At 48.6% G+C, this 18,046-nt stretch overlaps 1 protein-coding gene across 1 annotated transcript in view; it reads right to left on the reverse strand.

Annotated features, from left to right (window-relative positions):
* Positions 1-18,046, reverse strand: part of LMCD1 (LIM and cysteine rich domains 1) — a 57,134-nt gene that overhangs the window by 14,999 nt on the left and 24,089 nt on the right. The window contains exons 2-4 of the mRNA XM_055557949.1: positions 12,512-12,600; positions 6,115-6,370; positions 1,152-1,481 (exon numbers count right to left, since the gene is read on the reverse strand). Coding sequence (XP_055413924.1) covers positions 1,152-1,481; positions 6,115-6,370; positions 12,512-12,600 — 675 coding nt within the window. The remainder of the gene's footprint in view (positions 1-1,151; positions 1,482-6,114; positions 6,371-12,511; positions 12,601-18,046) is intronic.

The following is an 18,046-nucleotide window of genomic DNA, read 5'->3' on the forward strand; positions in this document are numbered from 1 at the left end:
TCCAATTTGGAATTCCACAGTACTTAGTTGTTAAGAGGCGATGGCTACTGGAGGGTGGATAGAGAGCAGGGCTGGGTAGGGGGCTGGTTTCTGAAAACATGGTCACTGCATGTAATTTTTAAAAATCAATTCCTGGGGTGTGAATTCTTCCTGAGAAACAGGTCTTTTCAACACCAGCACTAATTTGTGCTAAGGAAAATCAGTTTCATTCTTTTGTCTTCGAGTTCATCAGATGGCAATCCCAAATGAATGTGCCCATGGGGTGGGCGTTGGAAATGCAGGATGCAGGTTTCGGATAGCAAGTGTGAGTTACAGAGAAGAGAGACCCCTTCTTGATGTAGTGACAGCATCATTTGGGTGGGTATTTCCCTGGGGTTCCTGGCTCACGTGGGTGACTCTTGCCTGTTGCCAGCAAGGCAGGTGATTTGCTTGATGGACTGGGACTCATGTTTCCAATGTCACGTAGAGTCACAGGGCCTCTTGACTGATGGGGGTTGGGGTTGGGGGTCCCATGAAACTTAGCAGATAGCCCCACGTGGCCCCCAGTCTCAAGCCCACCACTGTTCTCTATGGCCCTTGGAGTAAAGTCCTAAGTCTATGACATCCCAGTATGGGGACAGGGTCCTCTGCTTGTTTAATTTCCTGGATCTCGGCAGACAGTACAGGCTAATGGATCCTTGAGTGATGGATGGATGGAGTGCATGACTCTTCAGGAAATGTGCCTCTGCTGACCTTGCCAGCCCCCCAGTACCACACCATCAGCCACCTGCCACTTCATTCAGTCCTTTGACTGTGCTGTGCTCTGAGACTCTCACCTCTTTTAGGGCATGCTCACCTCTTGAAGGCAACACAGGCCTCCCCTGAAGAGCCCAAAGGCCTGGGGGACTCCTAGTGACTCTTGCAAGGCCAGAGGGGGCCTCCCCTCCTCCCCCAAGCCCACCCTCACCATCGAGCAAGGAGAGATGCCCTTTCTCTGAGCTGGTGGGGTCTGCTTGTCTGTGACCGCCTCTGGACCATGACCACAGATGGATGCAGGAATGAAGGAACAGGGCCTGGAGCTGGGGCCCTAACCCTGCAGCCCTGACCTGGGCATTTTCATCCAGACCCGAGGCATGAATGGATGGATGGACGGAGGGGTGGGAGAGACTTACGTATTCCTTGGACGGGTCACCGATGCTGCCGTTGGTGGTCGGGGGCGCGGTCTCGGCTCCCTCAGGCTTCTCCTGCTGCTTCCCCTCCTCCTTGGGCAAGCCGCCCTGCCCGGGGAGGGCCACCTCGCCCACACCTAGGGCCTCGCTCTTATACTGCTTCACAAACTCTTCCATCACTTTCAGCTCGTTCTCCAAAAGTCCGCGGCAGCGAGAGGGGTCCTGATCGTAGATGGGGAGCTGGTGCATGAGCTGGCGCCGGCGGTAGAGGGCGCCCTCGGTGCCGGTCACTGGCTGCTTCTCCTTGGGGATGAGCTCCATGTACTGCAGGCCCTGGGGAGGGGGAGACCCAGCACCGTGATTCCCATGCACCCGGGCATGGGAGATCTGAGCCCTGGCAAGACCTGTGGTTTCCTGCAGGTTTCCGGAAAACCCAAGGATTAGTCTCAAGGAAGAAAAGGGGTGAATTTTGGGGGAACACCCAAGGGAGGCCTGAACAAGCTTCCACTCTCCCCCAAGCCATAACCACAGCTTCACATGCTTGATGAGAATGGGATAATTTCAGTAGACTTTCATTTTAGATCCGCCGGCTCTGCAACATGGATTTTGTTTCCTTAAAAACAGAAGATTTTTACCTCGTTTACCTCATGGCAATGCTTCTTATAAAAAAAAATTTTTTTTAAATCGCTTTTCTTAGCAAAGTATAATTAAATCCTTATAGGCAGAAGGCATTTCATGGTTTATTAATTTTAAAATATGCAAGGGCCCCTTCTAATAGTAGAATCGACAAGGTCTCAGGTCAATAACATTTCCACACTGATAAGGCTGGGATAGATGGTAGACCATCTGACTATAAATATGGCCATGGATAACTGTCCGATTGGCCTTTCATTAGTTTGCTGGCTTGCTTTTCTTTAAAATGAGTAGAAATCTTACACTTGGGTGGGTCCCAGGTATGGGGAGATAAAGGTCAAGGCCACACAGATTGAGAAAGTGTGAAACGAATATTGTTTATACTCTGCTACTGTTTGCCACCTCTGTGCCCAACCCTGACCCTAACCCTCCCACCGGATGGCCTGATGCCCATGGCCCGTGGCTGCTGCCTTCTGTGGAAGCATTGCCTGGTGCCAGGATGCCCAGGCCCTGGGTCTCTGTGTGGCTCCCACCTTCTAGGGCCTGCACCCCTCCCTGCTTGACTTTATAAATCAACCCTGTGTTTGAGACCGTGTGTGTGACCTGCAGAGCTAAGGGGTGCCTGGCTGGCATCCTGGAGACAGAGACCTACTTTTCCTGTTGCAGCTTAAAGCCCCAGCTGGGTACCAGCTCTCTGCCTTTGCACTGACAAGGCCCCAGCATCTGGTTGCTGCTGGTGTGTGTTTCGTGATCCTGGCTGACTTGAGGCCTATGCTACCACTCCCTACTCACTCACACATGGCAGACATTAATAATCAACCCCAATGAGGGTCTCAGAACCCACCTCAGCATAGCTCTCAGACAGTTGCCATCATTGGCATGGACTTGGGAAGGGGGCGATGGAAAGAGAGATTGGGTCAGAATCAGCAGTCTCCCTAGGAAGCCAACCAAGGTCATGTTCCCAAAACCTTTAGCAAGAGGCCTTTTCTCAGATCAGTTGGGAAGACTGCGTTAGGTCCTAAACCAATCTTTGGTGTAAGACTGGATGACCTTTCTGAATCATTTGGTGCTTTGCCCTCCGGTGGAGAATTCTTGGGGAAGAGGTTCCCAGAATCAGGCTTTACCAGGAGACAAATCAAGGATCAGAGAGAAAAGTGGAGGAGAAAGGTGCTCTTTCCCAGGGTTGGGCAGTAGGAGACACACGGACTCTGAGGTCAGAAGGCCCAGTCCCGATTTTGCTTTTCCTGATCTTCTCCAGCTGTCAGACAAGGACAGTAAATGGGCTTCACATTCCATGCAAATCCTGGTCAGTCCTGGCAGCCTAGAGTGCGGTGTTGAGAAGGATGCTGAGGTCCAATAGGGCTCAGTGGGAAACTGATCAGTGGGAGGCTGAGCAGTGGTGTCTGCCCTGGGTTCAGGGGCAGATGATGGCACACGAGAGTGCCAGGCCTGCATGGACTCCTCCACAGGCTCTGTTTGCTCCTCTGTAAAATGGGAGCAATAATGCACCCCCTCCCCCAGATGGCTCAGATGGTAAGGAATCCGCCTACCAATGCTGGAGACCTGGGTTCTTCTATCCCTGGGTTGGGAAGATCCCCTGGAGTAGGAAATGGCAACCCACTTCAGTATCCTTGCCTGGGAAATCTCGTGGACAGAGGACCCTGGCGGACCACAGTCCATGGGGTTGCAAAGAGTCAGACACAACTGAGCGACTAACACTTTCCGTGCATGTATAGCTCTTAGCATAGCGCCTCGCTCACAGTATGTACTCAATAAATACTAGCAATTAGGTTTATCATGACTTTAGTCTTTAAAAGCTCAAGCATTTCTCTGGTTTTTATTCTGGTTGGGAAGGGTGATAAAGAGCAAGATTCAGGCCATTTCCAAAATGTAATCTGTCCCGATCACTTGGTAATTTAAGGAAAAGTCGGAAGGGTGAGTGGGAGGAGAGTCATCCAATCTCAGAAATGCGACTTGCTCAGGCAGGCCAGACACAGGGCAGACAGAAGGGCCTTTATCCCGTGCGGTTTTATGAGCCGGCATTAATCACGGCCCGACGATGCCTTCCTCTGATTAGGCTGGGGCCGAAGCATTTGAGGTTTTCACCAGCCAGTTCCTGTCGCCCACAGCCGGCTCTTTTATGAGCTTCTTGCTTTAGTTTCCACTAACATCTTGAAGACCCAGTGATGGTTCACCCAGGCCCAGGCGCTGGAGGCAGACCTGTGTTTGGAACCACCGGAACCCGACACTGCTGTTGTTCAATGCCTCCCTCTGTGGCCCCCGACCTGCCCCTGCCTATCCCCTCATGCTGGCAAAGGGCAGTGAACCATTCTGTGTCCCCTCACAGGTAAACTGACCCCTACCTCACCGGGTGGCTAAGCTCAGGCACCTCATGCATGCTGAAGTGTTCTTTGAAAGTATGCTTCTCAAAAAGCAAAGCTTATAAAAAAAAAACCAAACTTTGTCTCTCTTTACTTTATCTAGAAGGGATTTCTGCACCCCTCCTTCCTTAAACTCCAGGCTTGAACCTTCTATGGTAAAGAATCAAGGTTTGTTTGGGGGTTCTGTTGGGTGGTTTGGATCGCAGGACGATCTGTGGGCTCACTGTGCCTGGTGAGACGGTTCTCAGGCCACAGGAGGCTGTGCACACAAGAGCTTTGTTTGGCCATCACGCACTTGGGTGTCAGTTGCCACAGAGGTTTCCCGATATTTATTCTCCATTCCCGCACTTCTGTTTGTGGGCCACTCACAAGGGTTTTTACGGAGCAGGTCCAGCCCACTCACTGACCACTTGTGGTGTGTCACTGGCTGGGAGGTCACGTGGGCATAAATACTCATCAAGCCCGCTGCACGCTCTGTGCAGTGTGAGGCGAAGGATGCACCATGCACAGGACATGTGTGCGTATGCTCTGGGTGATAATGAAGCATAGGCTTGCATGAGGCAAGGACAGCTTGAAATAAGAGCTTCTAAGGATATACCTATGGCTGTTCATGTTGAGGTTTGACAGAAACAGCAAAATTCTGTAAAGCAATTATCCCTCAATAAAAAATAAATAAATTAAAAAAAAGAGCTTCTAAGGATACCATGGAGAATGGAGAGAGAGAGAAAAAAATTTTAGTGGGATGAGTGACGTCAACTGTAGATGGGGTAGTATGGTGAGGCCCGTCTGAGGCTTGATTGACAGAAGGACCCAGCTATACAGAGAGCCAGGAAAGGATGTTTCAAGTAGAGGAAACAGCATGTGCAAACCCTGCGGAGGGCAGGAGCCTAGAGTGGTCCAGGGCAGGAAGGCAGGAGGTCAGCGCACTGCCCGGTACTGAGTGAGGGGGCAAGGCAGGAGCTGCGGGAGGAGCCTGCAGGGCCAGGGCCGCACAGGACTGGAAAGGCACTTCTTTTCTCCCAGGAGAGATGGGATTCAATGGCAGGTCTGCATTGCTAACCTTGTAGGGCTTTTTAAAATCTCATTAACCTGTAGAAATCACCCAGGTCCTTGCTACTTCAGATGTGGTCTAGGAGCTGGCAGCCTCAGCATGACCTGGGAGCTTGGCACACCAGCCCCGAGCCTGCTGGATGTGTTTCTGCAAGCTCTCCAGATAGTTTCTGCACTTGTGGAAATCTGAGGGGCACTAGCCCACTGCTCTGGGTCTTGAAGGGGCCTGCATGGGATGCTACCTGGGGCTTCATTTAAGTCCTCATGTCTGATGATTCTGACCCTGCTGTCTGGAGCTTCCCAACTTAACTGCCTGGGGTAAGGCCTGTTCACAGGGACCTTCCTTGGGTCCTTTTAGTTGGAAGCTGAAGGGGGGTGACTTGTGCAAATCACCTGCTCTCTCTAGGCTTTGTCCTTCTCTGGGTGCCATTTCCCCAGAGTTATGTAAAGTAAACTGGCATAACTCCCTTCTAAGCCCAGGAGTTAGGGAGAAGAGAGGAGTGTTCCTGTGTTCTCCCCTAGCCTTGCAAAGGGCACATCCCAGATCACTCTGAGGGAAAATGAACAACTTGTGGATGAAGAAAAGCACTCTGAGAATTCTGAAGGATAAAGCATCCTCTATTCAGAAGCAGAGAGCCCAAAGGGAACCATAAGCAACTGTGTAATGCAGCTGGAATTCCCATGAACACCTCTACCCATTTCATGGATGAGGAAAAATGAGGCCCAGATAGTTTTCACTTCAAGAACCCAGAGGTAGGAGCAGCTATGAAACCATAGCTATTCCTACCATTCTTATAACCTTGCACCTGTGTTCCCTTGTCTTTGACATTCAGGAACCCATGGCATGACTCCTATTTACAAGAGAAAGGAAATAACCACTTGGTTGCAGGAAGCTGTCTTACCAGTTTCTGGGTGACTCCAGGGGGAGCCCACTCATAGGTGATGGTGTCAAAGGTGGGATCTTTCCCTGTGGCAATGGGGTTGGTCATGATCATCCGGTTCCTCTTGTAAATCCGGATGCCGTCCCCGCCTTTCACCCGGGCTGTGAGCGTGGAATACTTGGAGTCCATCAGCAAGCGGCCAATTTTCCGATCATCTTCCAGGTCAGAGCTCAAGCAGTGGTCCTCTTGGCTGCATTTGCATGACTTGCATATTTTCCTGAGGGGTGGGATGGGGACAAGTGAGATCAACCTCCAGAAAAGAGAGGCAAAGTCTCCCGCTGGCAGCATCTACGCTTTGGAAAGCAAGCGCAAAGTTTAACTTTAGTAACTTGAAAAGGTTAGCAGCAGACAAATGGTAACTGGAGACCAAAAGGCCTTTGGAATCAGCACCTCAATGTCTTCCTATCAATCTGTCTCTGGGGAATTTGGTATGACTTTTGTTGGTAAAAAGAACAGCACAATTTTTCTCTTGAGAAATTTTCCACTGCATTGGGGTGGCAAAGGCTGGTTCATCATTGGAGATGTTCTAGGTCAGGAATCTTCACAGCCTGTGGGCTGAACCTGGCCCACAACTTGCTTCTGTAAATAAAGTTTTATTGGAACACAGCCATGCCTATTCATTTACTGTGGTCTGTGGCTGCGTTTGGGTGGCAGCAGCAAGTGAGTAATTACAAAAGAGATCAGAGGCCTGCAGAGCCTAAAATATCTGCTATCTGGCCCTTTATTTTAAAAAGTCTGCTGATTCTTGCTGTAAAGAATTATTGAAATTGTCTCCCAAGATTCATGAGTCTCAGAGCTTCAGCAATTTGTAAACACTTTAGCACTCATCCTGAAGTTAAAATACAGCTGGAAGTTTTCTTCAAGAAACTGGTGGACAGGACTTGGGGGGAAAGAGGATGAGCTTAAACCCCTCCGGCTGGAGAGATTGACATCCATTGGCAAGGCTTCGTCTTGGGGCTGGAAGAAGAAAAGCGTCCTGGGGAGGCTTCATAGGCTGACTTGAAAGCCTGATGCTTCCCTCTGACAATTAAAAACAAAAGCAGTTGGCAGCTTTGTGTCATGCTGTTAAGGTTTAGCTATCCAGAATTCCCAGAGTGAGAGGAAAAGCGCTCCCCTCCCTTCCTGGCCGGGTCCCCTTAGGCAGGCTGCATCTCAGATGCTGGAACACACGCGATGTAGATAGAGCTTGTTAGGTCAAGCGAACTGCATCACGACCTCGGTGGGGCGGGGCGGGGCTCAGCGGGGAGATGTCAGGGCAGTTGCCTGCGCGCTTCACAGCCAGGCTTGCTCAGAGGAAGCCTCCCTTTCTCTTCGAAATGCAGGAGATTGATGCATTTAATCAGTTAGCACAAATTTTGATTGTGGGGCTCTGGGAAGCTTACCTTGATGCTCTACATCAGTGGTTCGCAACCACGGTCAGAACTGTCCCCAGGGGGCATATGGCACTATCTGGAGACACTTTTTTTTTTTAATTATTGGAGTATAGTTAATTTACACTGTTGTGTTTCTGCTGTATGGCAAAGTGAATCAGTTATACATATGGATGGGCATATAGCCACTCTTTTTTTTTTTTTTTTAAAGATTCTTTTAGATTCTTTTCTCATATAGGCCATTACAGAGTACTGAGTAGAGTTCCCTGTGCTATACAGCAGGTTCTTATTAGTTATTTATTTTATATATCATAGTGTATATATATCAGTCCTAGTATCCCAATTTATCCCTCCCCCAACCTTATCCCCAGGTAATCATAGTTTGTTTTCTACATCCGTGACCCTATTTCTGTTTTGTAAATAAGTTCATTTGTACCTTTTTCTTTAGGTTCCACATATAAGCAACATCATATGATATTTGCCTTTCTCTGTCTGGTTTACTTCATTCAGTACAACAATCTTTAGGTCCGTCCATGTTGCTGCAGATGGCATTATTTTTTTATGGCTGAGCATGGAGACATTCTGGAGAAGGAAATGGCAACCCACTCCAGTGTTCTTGCCTGGAGAATCCTGTGGACAGAGGAGCCTGGCAGGCTACAGTCCATGGGGTCGGAAGAGTCAGACATGACTCAGCGACTAAACCATGGAGACATTTTTGATCGTCCCAATGGGGGGCTCTGGTGTCTGGGTAGGGGCCAGGGTTACTGCTAAACATCTTACAATACACAGGACAGCTCCCTCCACAGCAGACAACCATCCAGCCCCTACTGTTGGTAGTGCTGAGGTAGAGAACCCCTAGCCTGATATGAAGAGAAGGAGGCCCCATCGCAGCCTTCAAGGAGACTGCAGTGGGGATGGGAGAGAGAGAGAAGATCAGGTGGAAACTGTAACGTATGGTAGAATCAGGTTGGGCCATGTGAGTTGCATATACTCTGGGGTGGTTCTGCTGCCTGGACCAGTTCCCCCAAGAAGTCAGGATGTGGCACATGGAAAAGTGCTCATCGGTGATGAGTTTGGAGGACAGTGGGTTATAGAAAGTTAAACACATTTCTTCAGTGCAAGGCTTGCTTCTTGTTTTTAACGCACGGTGTGCAGTGTGGTGTTCAGGAGAAGAGAAGGAAGCCTTTTAAGCGTTATTTGGGGAGAAGCTTCCAGTTTGCATTCAGTGGGCTGCCATTTCAGTCAGTCCAGTTCAGTCACTCAGTCGTGTCCAGCTCTTTGCGACTCCATGGACTGCAGCATGCCAGGCTTCCCTGTCCATCACCAACTCCTGGACCTTGCTCAGACTCGTGTCCATCGAGTCAGTAGTGCCATCCAACCATCTCATCCTCTGTCATCCCCTTCTCCTCCTGCCTGCAGTCTTTCCAGCATCAGGGTGTTTTCCAGTGAGTCGACTCTTCACATCAGGTGGCCAAAGTACTGGAGCTTCACCTTCAGCATCAGTCCTTCCAATGAATATTCAGGACTGTTTTCCTTTAGGATTGACTGGTTTGATTTCCTTGCAGTCCAAGGGACTCTCAAGGGTTTTCTACAACACCACAGTTCAAAAGCAACACATCTTTGGCGCTCAGCTTTCTTTATGGTCCAATTCTCACATCCATACATGACTACAGAAAAAAACCATAGCTTTGACTATACAGACCTTTGTTAGCAAAGTAACATCTCTGCTTTTTAATATGCTGTCTAGGTTTGTCATAGCTTTTCTTCCAAGGAGCCAGTGTCTTTTAATTTCATGGCTGCAATCACCATCTGCAGTGATTTTGGAGCCCAAGTAAATAAAGTCTGTCACTCTTTCCATTGTTTCCCCATCTATTTGCCATGAAGTGATGGGACCAGATGCCATGATCTTAGTTTTTTGAATGTTGAGTTTTAAGCCAGCTTTTTCACTGTCCTCTTTCACTTTTATCAAGAGGCTCTTTAGTTCCTCTTCACTTTAAAGTGGTTTTATTTGCATATCTGAGGTTATTGATATTTCTCCTGGGAATCTTGATTCCAGCTTGTGCTTCATCCAGCCTGGGATTTTGCATGTCATTTGGGACATGTTAAAATCTGCACGCTCAATGATAACTTCAGGGAAATTATCTCTACAGATAAATTAGCACCCTAAAGATGGTAGGTAGCAAATGCAAGAAGGCTTTTCTTTTCATTCTCATGAGAAGGGGTTGCTTGTTTTATGTAACTGGAGCATTTTATTCATGATCAATGGGCTTCCCAGGTGGCTCAGTGGTAAAGAATCCACCTGCCAATGCAAGTGATGCAGGAGACGTGGGTTAGATGCCTGAGTCAGGAAAATCCCCTGGAGAAGGAAGTGGCAACCCACGCCAGTGTTCCTGCCTGGGAACTCCCATGGGCAGAGGAGCCTGGCGGGCTACAGTCCACGGGGCCATGAAGACTCGAGCATGACGAGCGACTGAGCACACGTGCACATGCGTGACCAACGGTGTTCTCTGTGAGCCAGGCGTGGCGGAGACTCCTTCTTTAAGGAGGCTGGTGAGGGCACTTTTGGTTTATGGGGGTGAGGTGGCAGCAGAGCCGGAAGTGGAGAGAGGAGGAAGAGGAAGGAAGGGAAGGGAAGCCCAGAGTCCCATGGGGTCCTCTGACATCCGCAAACCTTCCGTACTTGGATCTGGGGGAGGAAGCTGCCCTTTGGCAGTTTTGGTTCACGTAGATGCTCAGGATGCTATGAGAGGTGTTGGGATGTAGAATACTTTGAAACGGAAAATGCTGAGAAATATGAGATGTCCTTTGATTGTGTCAACATTATTTCTCCTTTATTTGTGCTGTTTTTGTTGCCAGACTCATTTCTGGGACCTTATAGATGAGAAAGACACCTCCTTGGTCCCATTCCTGCTCTTTCCAGGCATCCAGATTGAAGAGGACATCCATGCATCTAGAGAGATCCTCAACAATGCCACAATGGCCATTTCTTCAGGCTGTCACAGGCAACTTGAAATTGTGGAAGAGGCATGACATTGGGATATAATCTCAGCCTGAACACAAGCCTACCACAGGCTCCTGTCAAGCTTCTTATCTGTAAAATCAGGCTTTGTCTACATCAGGGGTTGGCAAAGTATAGCCCACTGGGCAAATTCAGTCCATCACCTCCTTCCATATGGCCTATGAACAGTTTCTACATGGTTGAAAAAGATTCGGAAGAAGGTGATTACTTGGGGACATAGGAACATGGTGAGAAAGTTGAATTTCAGTGGCCCTCAATAAAGATTTACTGGAACACAATGACATTCATTCATGACAGATTGTCTCCAGGGCCAAGTCAAATAGTTGTCATGGGAGGCCATGTGGCTTGTGTCCTGGACAGGCAGGACCTACAGGCTGAAGTCTGTATTTCTCAATTAAAGTTCACTTGATGTTCTGGGAACTGGTAGGATGATGAGAAAATGTCAGGATGGAAATGATCCTGAGAGGCTTCCGCTCGCAGCCAAGAGGAAGTGTCCAGAACTGCCCTCCTGCTATAAACAACTAGGAAACCAGAGAGAATACACCAAACACCCATTCTCAGAGGCCTGACAACAGGCAGCGTGGGCCTGTGCACCTTGAGAGGAGGGAGCATTGGGGCCCTAACTCCATGTGTACATTTAGGGAACATGATCCTCTGGGCCCAAGAACTCTGAAAGGGAGGCACCATCTCTTGTCTTCAGGGAGAACTGATGAAAAGCCAGCCTCATCCTCTGACACCCTGATGGCAGCGTCAGGACCGGCGCGGTGAGACGATGGGCAGGCAGACCCTCTTCAAGGCCAGAAAGAGCTCACATGGCCAAAACAGATGTGTGGGGAGAGGACGTCCTAGCTGTGGGGGGTAATTGGTGCAGGGGACGGGAGTTGGGATTGGATGACCTTGACGGTCCCTGGCATCCGGAAGCCAATACGAGCTCCTCTGAAGTGGGGAGTGTCTGGGAGTAGAGTCAGGAACAATCTTGGACATCAGGACTCTGTGTAGAATGGCTGGCAGCATGGCATGGGGCTTTACTCACAGACCTGAGTTTGAGGTCTGCTCCATAGTTGCCAGGCTCTCATTACCCACCCTCAGTTTCCTGATCTGTAAAATGGACATACTAACACCTCCTGCTCAGGGTTACTTCAATATTCAAGTAGAAGAGATTTAGCTCAGCTCAGTGTATATTTTTGTTACTGCCATCTCACGGTGGAAATCAACTTCTCGGAGACAAACGCCTCCTGAGATGGGTTCCCTCTCTGAGTGCCCAAGGCCACCCTCTGGCAGTGGAGACAAAACCTCCTTTTAAGCTGTCATGCCCTACAGAGCTTAGCCTCTCTCCCCCAGGGCTAGGGGGATGGCCCCCTCAGACTGTGCCCTGCACACCTCCAGGGGGTGCCAGCTACACAGATGCTGATGTGAACAGTGCCTGAGGCTTGTGTAGAATGGCAGCAATACCTCTTGTTGTGAAAAAAAAAAAAAAAAAAGAAACAAAACAAAAGAACAGTCTGCGAATCCAAGCCCGAGCCAGATCTCACCGCCCTCCCGCATGGACGTGAAACCAGGCCCTGGCTTTCAAGTGCTGCAGACACAGCGACTTTTATTTTGGTCCCTGGGGCACTCTGAGATCAGAATCCCAGGGGGCTGATGGTGCAGGAGGGGAGGATGAAGCCCACACACCAGACCCCAGGACAGACGGGTCTACCCAGCATGGCCCAGGCAGCAGCTAACGACTGCCCACTGCTTCCCCAAGCATCCTCGCCGCCACCTGGAAATGGTTTATAAAGCCTGAACTCCTTCTTCGTCTTGGCTCCTCAAGGGCTTTTCTGTCATTTCTGAATTAGGCCAAGCAAGAATGCGTTCACTCCCAAGCCAGTCAGCCAACAACCCATGCACCCTAAGCAGTCCCAGGGTTCCCAGAAAGGACAGCCAAGAAATGAAGGCAGGCAGAGCCTTTCCTGACAAACTCCGTTACCTCCATGAATGTGGCTCGAAGCCCGAACACGTCCCCTTGCATCTCAGACAAGGCACACCTCTTGCTGACTGCTGCTGGCCCAGAGACATCTGGAAAAGGAGACAGAAAAGAGGGTGTTTTCCTTCCAAACGTCTTGGACCGGAGATGCTTGACCTCTAAAGACTTGGCATGCTGGTAAAGCAATTGTGTGGGGTTCAAAGGGCTCGTGATGAATAAGCCATGGCTTTACTGTTTACCAGGAACAGAGGAGACCAGCCGGGAAAGTGGCCACAGGGTAGGCAGGTGTGGAAGGGTGGAGCCCTTCCCATAAAAATGCACTGGGGGTTCATCGGCTTCTTTCTCCCACCCTCACCCACTCCCCTGATCCACTTGTCACTGGAATGGAATCTTCCAGTGAGTGTTTCTTCTCTCTCATTTATTTGTGATTTATTGATAGGGTGTGATTAAACCAAAGCTACAGGCACAAACAAATGTTCAAGCTGCCAAATGTTTATAGCTCAAAGCATAACTTAAATATTTTGCTAAATCATGGACAGTCAGAAGCATTTGAAATCTGGTTATCCTTTGGAAAGAGAACAAAGTGGGAGACAGGTTTTATTGTTCATTATCAGCCAAAGGTAACCAAAGTGCATTGACTGCTATTGGCTGATGCATTTAGACTCCAAAATGGGATCTTGCATCACCAGAAGCTTGCAGGAAATGCCCCACCTCTGAGGGTCTTAGCCCTTTTGAATCAGAATCTGTATTGGAAGGAAATTTCCAGGAGGTTCACAGGAGGTGAAACTTGGAGAAGCAGTGGGTTAGCAAATGGATCTGCCAGCTGAGAAACTGACTTGATTCTGTGCTGGGGATGGGGACTGCCTTGGGGGTGGGTACCATGTGTACTAGGATTTTATAGAAGCATAGCTCCATCAACCAGTGAGATAAAGGGATAAGCTGCTCATCCCACAAACTGTGGACTCACTGAAGCATTTATTTAGCATCTGCTATGTGCCAGGCACAGGGATATACTGTGACTTGTGGTGCCCTGGAGGAACACACAGTCTAGTGGGAGGTGAAGAAACACACACTTCATGGAAGGGCTAAGTCTGAGGCAAGGGCAGCTGTCTATTTTGTGGTAGAAACACATGGACTTTGGAGCCTGAGAGACCTGGATTTCAAACTCAGCTTCATGATTTAGCAGCTGCGTGACCTTGGACAAACTAAGCCTCAGTTTCCTTACCTGTCAAATGGGTACAGAGATAATGCATGTGATGTCCCCAAACACCTTAGGCACTACAGATGGTAGCTGCTATTATTTTGCACATAGACTTCAGGAGCACAGAGGAAGGGTAACCTGAGTGGGAAATCAGGGAGGCTTCTTGGAGGAGGTGGCTCAGAATTGGGGCTGTGCAATGTATGCAGGCAGGAGAAAGGAGAAGAGAAATCCTAGCAGGAGGAGGCGGTGTGAAAGGGCAGAAGGGTACAAAAGGGCTGGATGCTAGGGTGTCACAGTCTGGCCATGCTCTTGAGGGCATGATGCCTTTACCCTTCTGCTTCTAAGTGGGAGAAAGACAAGCTGTGAGGCTACCATCATTGCTAGTGTTGGAGTTCAAAGACGGAAGGGAACGGTTACTCTTCACATTATTTCTCTGCTCCCCCACCAGTTCGTCTCATGATGATACCCAGCTCCACGCCACCTGCTTGGTGACTTGACATACCACGTCTTCACACGCTATGCTGTTCTAACACACCTTCACAACTCGAGGAGGAAGAGTCATGTGGCATGTATTTGGAGGGTTGCATGCTCATGTCTGTGCCTATTTGGTGTTCGATTCATGTTAAAATGGAAAACCAAGACGATGCTCACGGCCATCTCATTGTCTGAGCCAGGGAACTTTGATTCATGGGTGGAACTTTGCTCCCTAAAGCTGTTGGCATAGAAAACCTTGCCTCTCATTTCTGACCCATTGGATTCTACTAGTTGAAATACAATGGTCCCCTTACACTTAATATTTAAGTCATTCAAAGTTTTGGGCAGAGGTAAACAATTTATGAATCAGGCTTCATCACTGGATGGTTTCAGATCGACCCCTGAGGCAACAAAGCCTGAAACAGGAGAGCTCTGTGGGAGTGTTTCCTCTCTGGTGAATTACCCTGCCCGCTTGAGCACTGCTTTATTCTGGCTGATTTAACAGCCATCCTACAGGGGGATTAGTCCTAATGCTTGGCCAGGAGAGCTAACTGCTGGCTCAGGGTCTGGTTTAGAAACAGTGGTGTAAGGCAGCTCAGTGCAGCCGGGTTCTGGCCTACAGGGCAAGGGGCTGGCCCTCTGGTGCCAACTCTGACATTTATTAGCTGTGCAGCTAGAGGCGACTTATTCCCTGCCCAGCCCACATTAGTCCTCTGTGAGATGAGAAAACTGGCCTGGATCGGAGTGGCCCGTATCCTGTTCTGTGGAACCCTCATTGTGTGGGATGTTAGAGAGGGGCTTATGGCTGGAGGCAAAAAGGATGAAACGATCAAACCAAAATGGCAGACACTGGATGGACAGTGGTGTCCAGCGCCTTTGAAGAGCAAGGCTACAACAGAGACATGAAGAGAGATGAAGAGAAGGCAGCTGTTTCAAGTCAGGAGGTCCAGGCTTTGGGGTCAGAGGGCTGGTTTTGATCCCAGTTCTGTCCCTTTCTTTTGCTGGACTTGGGCCAGTGACTGCATTGCGGAGTCTGCTTCTTTGTCTGTGTCACGGGGACAGTAAGAACCCCCCAGGTGCGTGGAGTCACTGAGAGGGTTAAATGGGCTATGCACTCAAGGGCTTAGCATGCACTTATTATACTCTGAATGTTTGCTGTTGTCGGTACACCTTGTATAAACGTACTCTGAATCAGACATTCTCAAAAAATTTTTTTTTACCTGCTTCAGAGTTCTCGGGAACTTTAGAGGAACTACTTTTTAAACTGCATGCCTCATATAGTTTCTTTTTCTAAAATTAATTTTTATTGGAGTATTGTTCCTTTTTTTTTTTTTTTTTGGCCTCGCTGTGTAGCATGTGGCATCTCGGTTCCCCAACCAGGGATCGAACCCACACCCCTGGTATTGGAAGTGTGGAGTCTTAACCATTGGATCGCCAGGGAAGCCCCCACCCCATACACTTTCTTACTCCCTCCTTTGTTTCATGATTATAAACGTTGCCTCTCTCATGGTGCAGAAAGCAGGGTTGGCCTGCGTCTCCATCCTGCTAGTGAGATGGTTTCTATGGCAACAGAAATTCGTGGGTGAGAAAAATAAATGGCCTCGCAAGGAAGAAACCAATTTGGGCCATTGGACCACACTCACTGCCAGTTTCCTGGCTGCCTGTTCCACACAACGAGCAGTCATTTGTCCAGGGCAGGCATGCCAGCCAGCCAGGGGCCAGACAGATCCAACTCACCCCCAACACAGAAAATGATTCTCCTGTTTGTTGACGTGGGGGACAAACATCAACCAGAACAAGTGTTTCAAATGAGACATTCTGGTTTGTAAACAGTAGGTTTCTCTGATGTGGATGCAGTTGCAGATGAAAGATGGCAAAGTGGCTCACAGTAGCTGAGAAGAGAAGAGCTTGAAAGGAGCCACCACTTAAAAAAATGGGTTCTTGGAATGCGGCCTCCTTTCTGTCCTTTTTCCGGAGCAGGGGATAAAGTGTCTGGACAATTTTCTTTGGCTCAGGATAGCAGGATGTGGTTCACCTGATGCTGTGCCACTGAATCATGTCAGGGACTTAAAAGGACTGGGATGAGACCAGGAGCCCTCTGGGATATAAAGGGTGGGGGCCGCGGGTGCCTCCCTCCCTCCCTCCTTTACCTTTAGTGAAGCCCAAGGGAAGTCTGAAAAGAGACAAATGCCACTGAGAGCAATGAGGGGCTGAGACGAGAGTGCACTGAGAAGGCCAAGTGGGAGATGGAGTTTTGGGACGAGCGCCAGGCTCAGAAGTAGGAAGCAGGATTCTCCTCCTAGCCCAGCTTCTCTCTCTCCTTGTGAAACAACTCAGTTTTCTCCTCTGGAAACGGGTTTTCCCTGACCTTTTTGCCCCAACAGGGCCACTATAAGCATCATGTAAGTGAAGTGAAATAAGTATTTACCGAAATTGTTGAAAAAAAAAAAGAAATCCAAAACTTGGATATAAGGCAGAAACGGGGGTGGTACAGCCTTCAGTGTCCCATGTGGCAGCGTGATGGTGTTCCCCACTCCATCCCGTCCCTGCGAGGGTCTGGAGAAGTTCCCTCTGTGCTCTTCTTACGCTTGGCCAAGTTCCATGTTAACTTGTGGATTTTTGTCCAGTAGTGACACCCATGCAGATAGTTTTTGTCATTTTGAAAAAGACAACCCCAAAGGTTATGGTTCATTGTCATGTAGGATATCAACTAGTTCTATACCTATCGATCTTGCCCTGATATTAAATTGCTCATGAACCCCGAGCTCCTCAAATGCTTTTTGGACTGCTCTAAATATCTTATTGGTTCCTTCACTATATTATGAGTTGAGTATAATCTTTGCTAAGTTTCGTTTTATAGTTGCACAAGAATGCTGACCTTACCTTTTTGAAAACTATGTCTTAACACCATCACATGCCCTCCTGACTATCTGTGGGCTTGCTCTTTGAGCAGGGATGTTCTGAACTGATACTAAATTCTATTCCAAAGCAACTCCTCTGACTTGTCTTTTACAGGTAAGCTCTATAAGCATACCTGTGTTGTTATAAAACATTACTGGTCAACGTGCTTTGTGACTTAAAAACATCCCTTTCCCCCAGGGGTCCAGGACCCAGGAGAGGAGGTGGAGAGAGGATGGAGATGAGTGGGGAAAAGGTGAAGTTATGAGAAGGTCCAGAGAACTGAGATCATAAACAGAAACATGATCAGGAAGTTACTCCACTACCCTCAACAACCCCCAAGTAAAAGTAGCTCGACAGTCCACAGAGCGATTTCCCTATGAAACCACTGTCTTCCTCAATAATGCTGACAGCCCTGTGGGGGAGTCATATTCCCAGTCATCAGGTGATGGTAGGGCCGTGAGTCTGAGAGGAGAAGCACCTTGCCCATTCAGAATGCCCCTCTGGGGAAGGGTGTCCTTAGTTGATCCTTATTTGTATTACAACTTTAAGCTAAAGTGTTTTATTTTTCTGGGACTCCCCTTGTGGTCCAGTGGTTAAGACTCTGTGCTTCCAATGCAGGGGATGTGGGTTTGATCCCTGGTCGGGGAACTAAGATCTCACATGCCATATGGTATGGCCAAAAAAAAAAAAAAGATATATACCTTAAAAAAAAACTGTTTTATATTTCCTAATGAGTATGATTATAGCTAGCATTTATTGAGTATACCTTATGTGGGGGCATATGCCAAGTATTTGCATAATATTTAATTTAAGCTTCTTGATGAACCCACAGGAGACACTTTTAGTAACCTTGTTTTCAGGTGAGGAAACAAGCTAAGAGAGGTTTCGCCTCCCCTTCAAAATCCAACAGTCAGTAAGTGGTAGAGCTTGGACATGAAGCCAGGCAGGTCTTACTTCTTGAC

Source organism: Bubalus kerabau, chromosome 20 (assembly GCF_029407905.1).
Source record: "Bubalus kerabau isolate K-KA32 ecotype Philippines breed swamp buffalo chromosome 20, PCC_UOA_SB_1v2, whole genome shotgun sequence".
In the NCBI taxonomy this organism is placed as follows: Eukaryota; Metazoa; Chordata; class Mammalia; order Artiodactyla; family Bovidae; genus Bubalus; species Bubalus kerabau.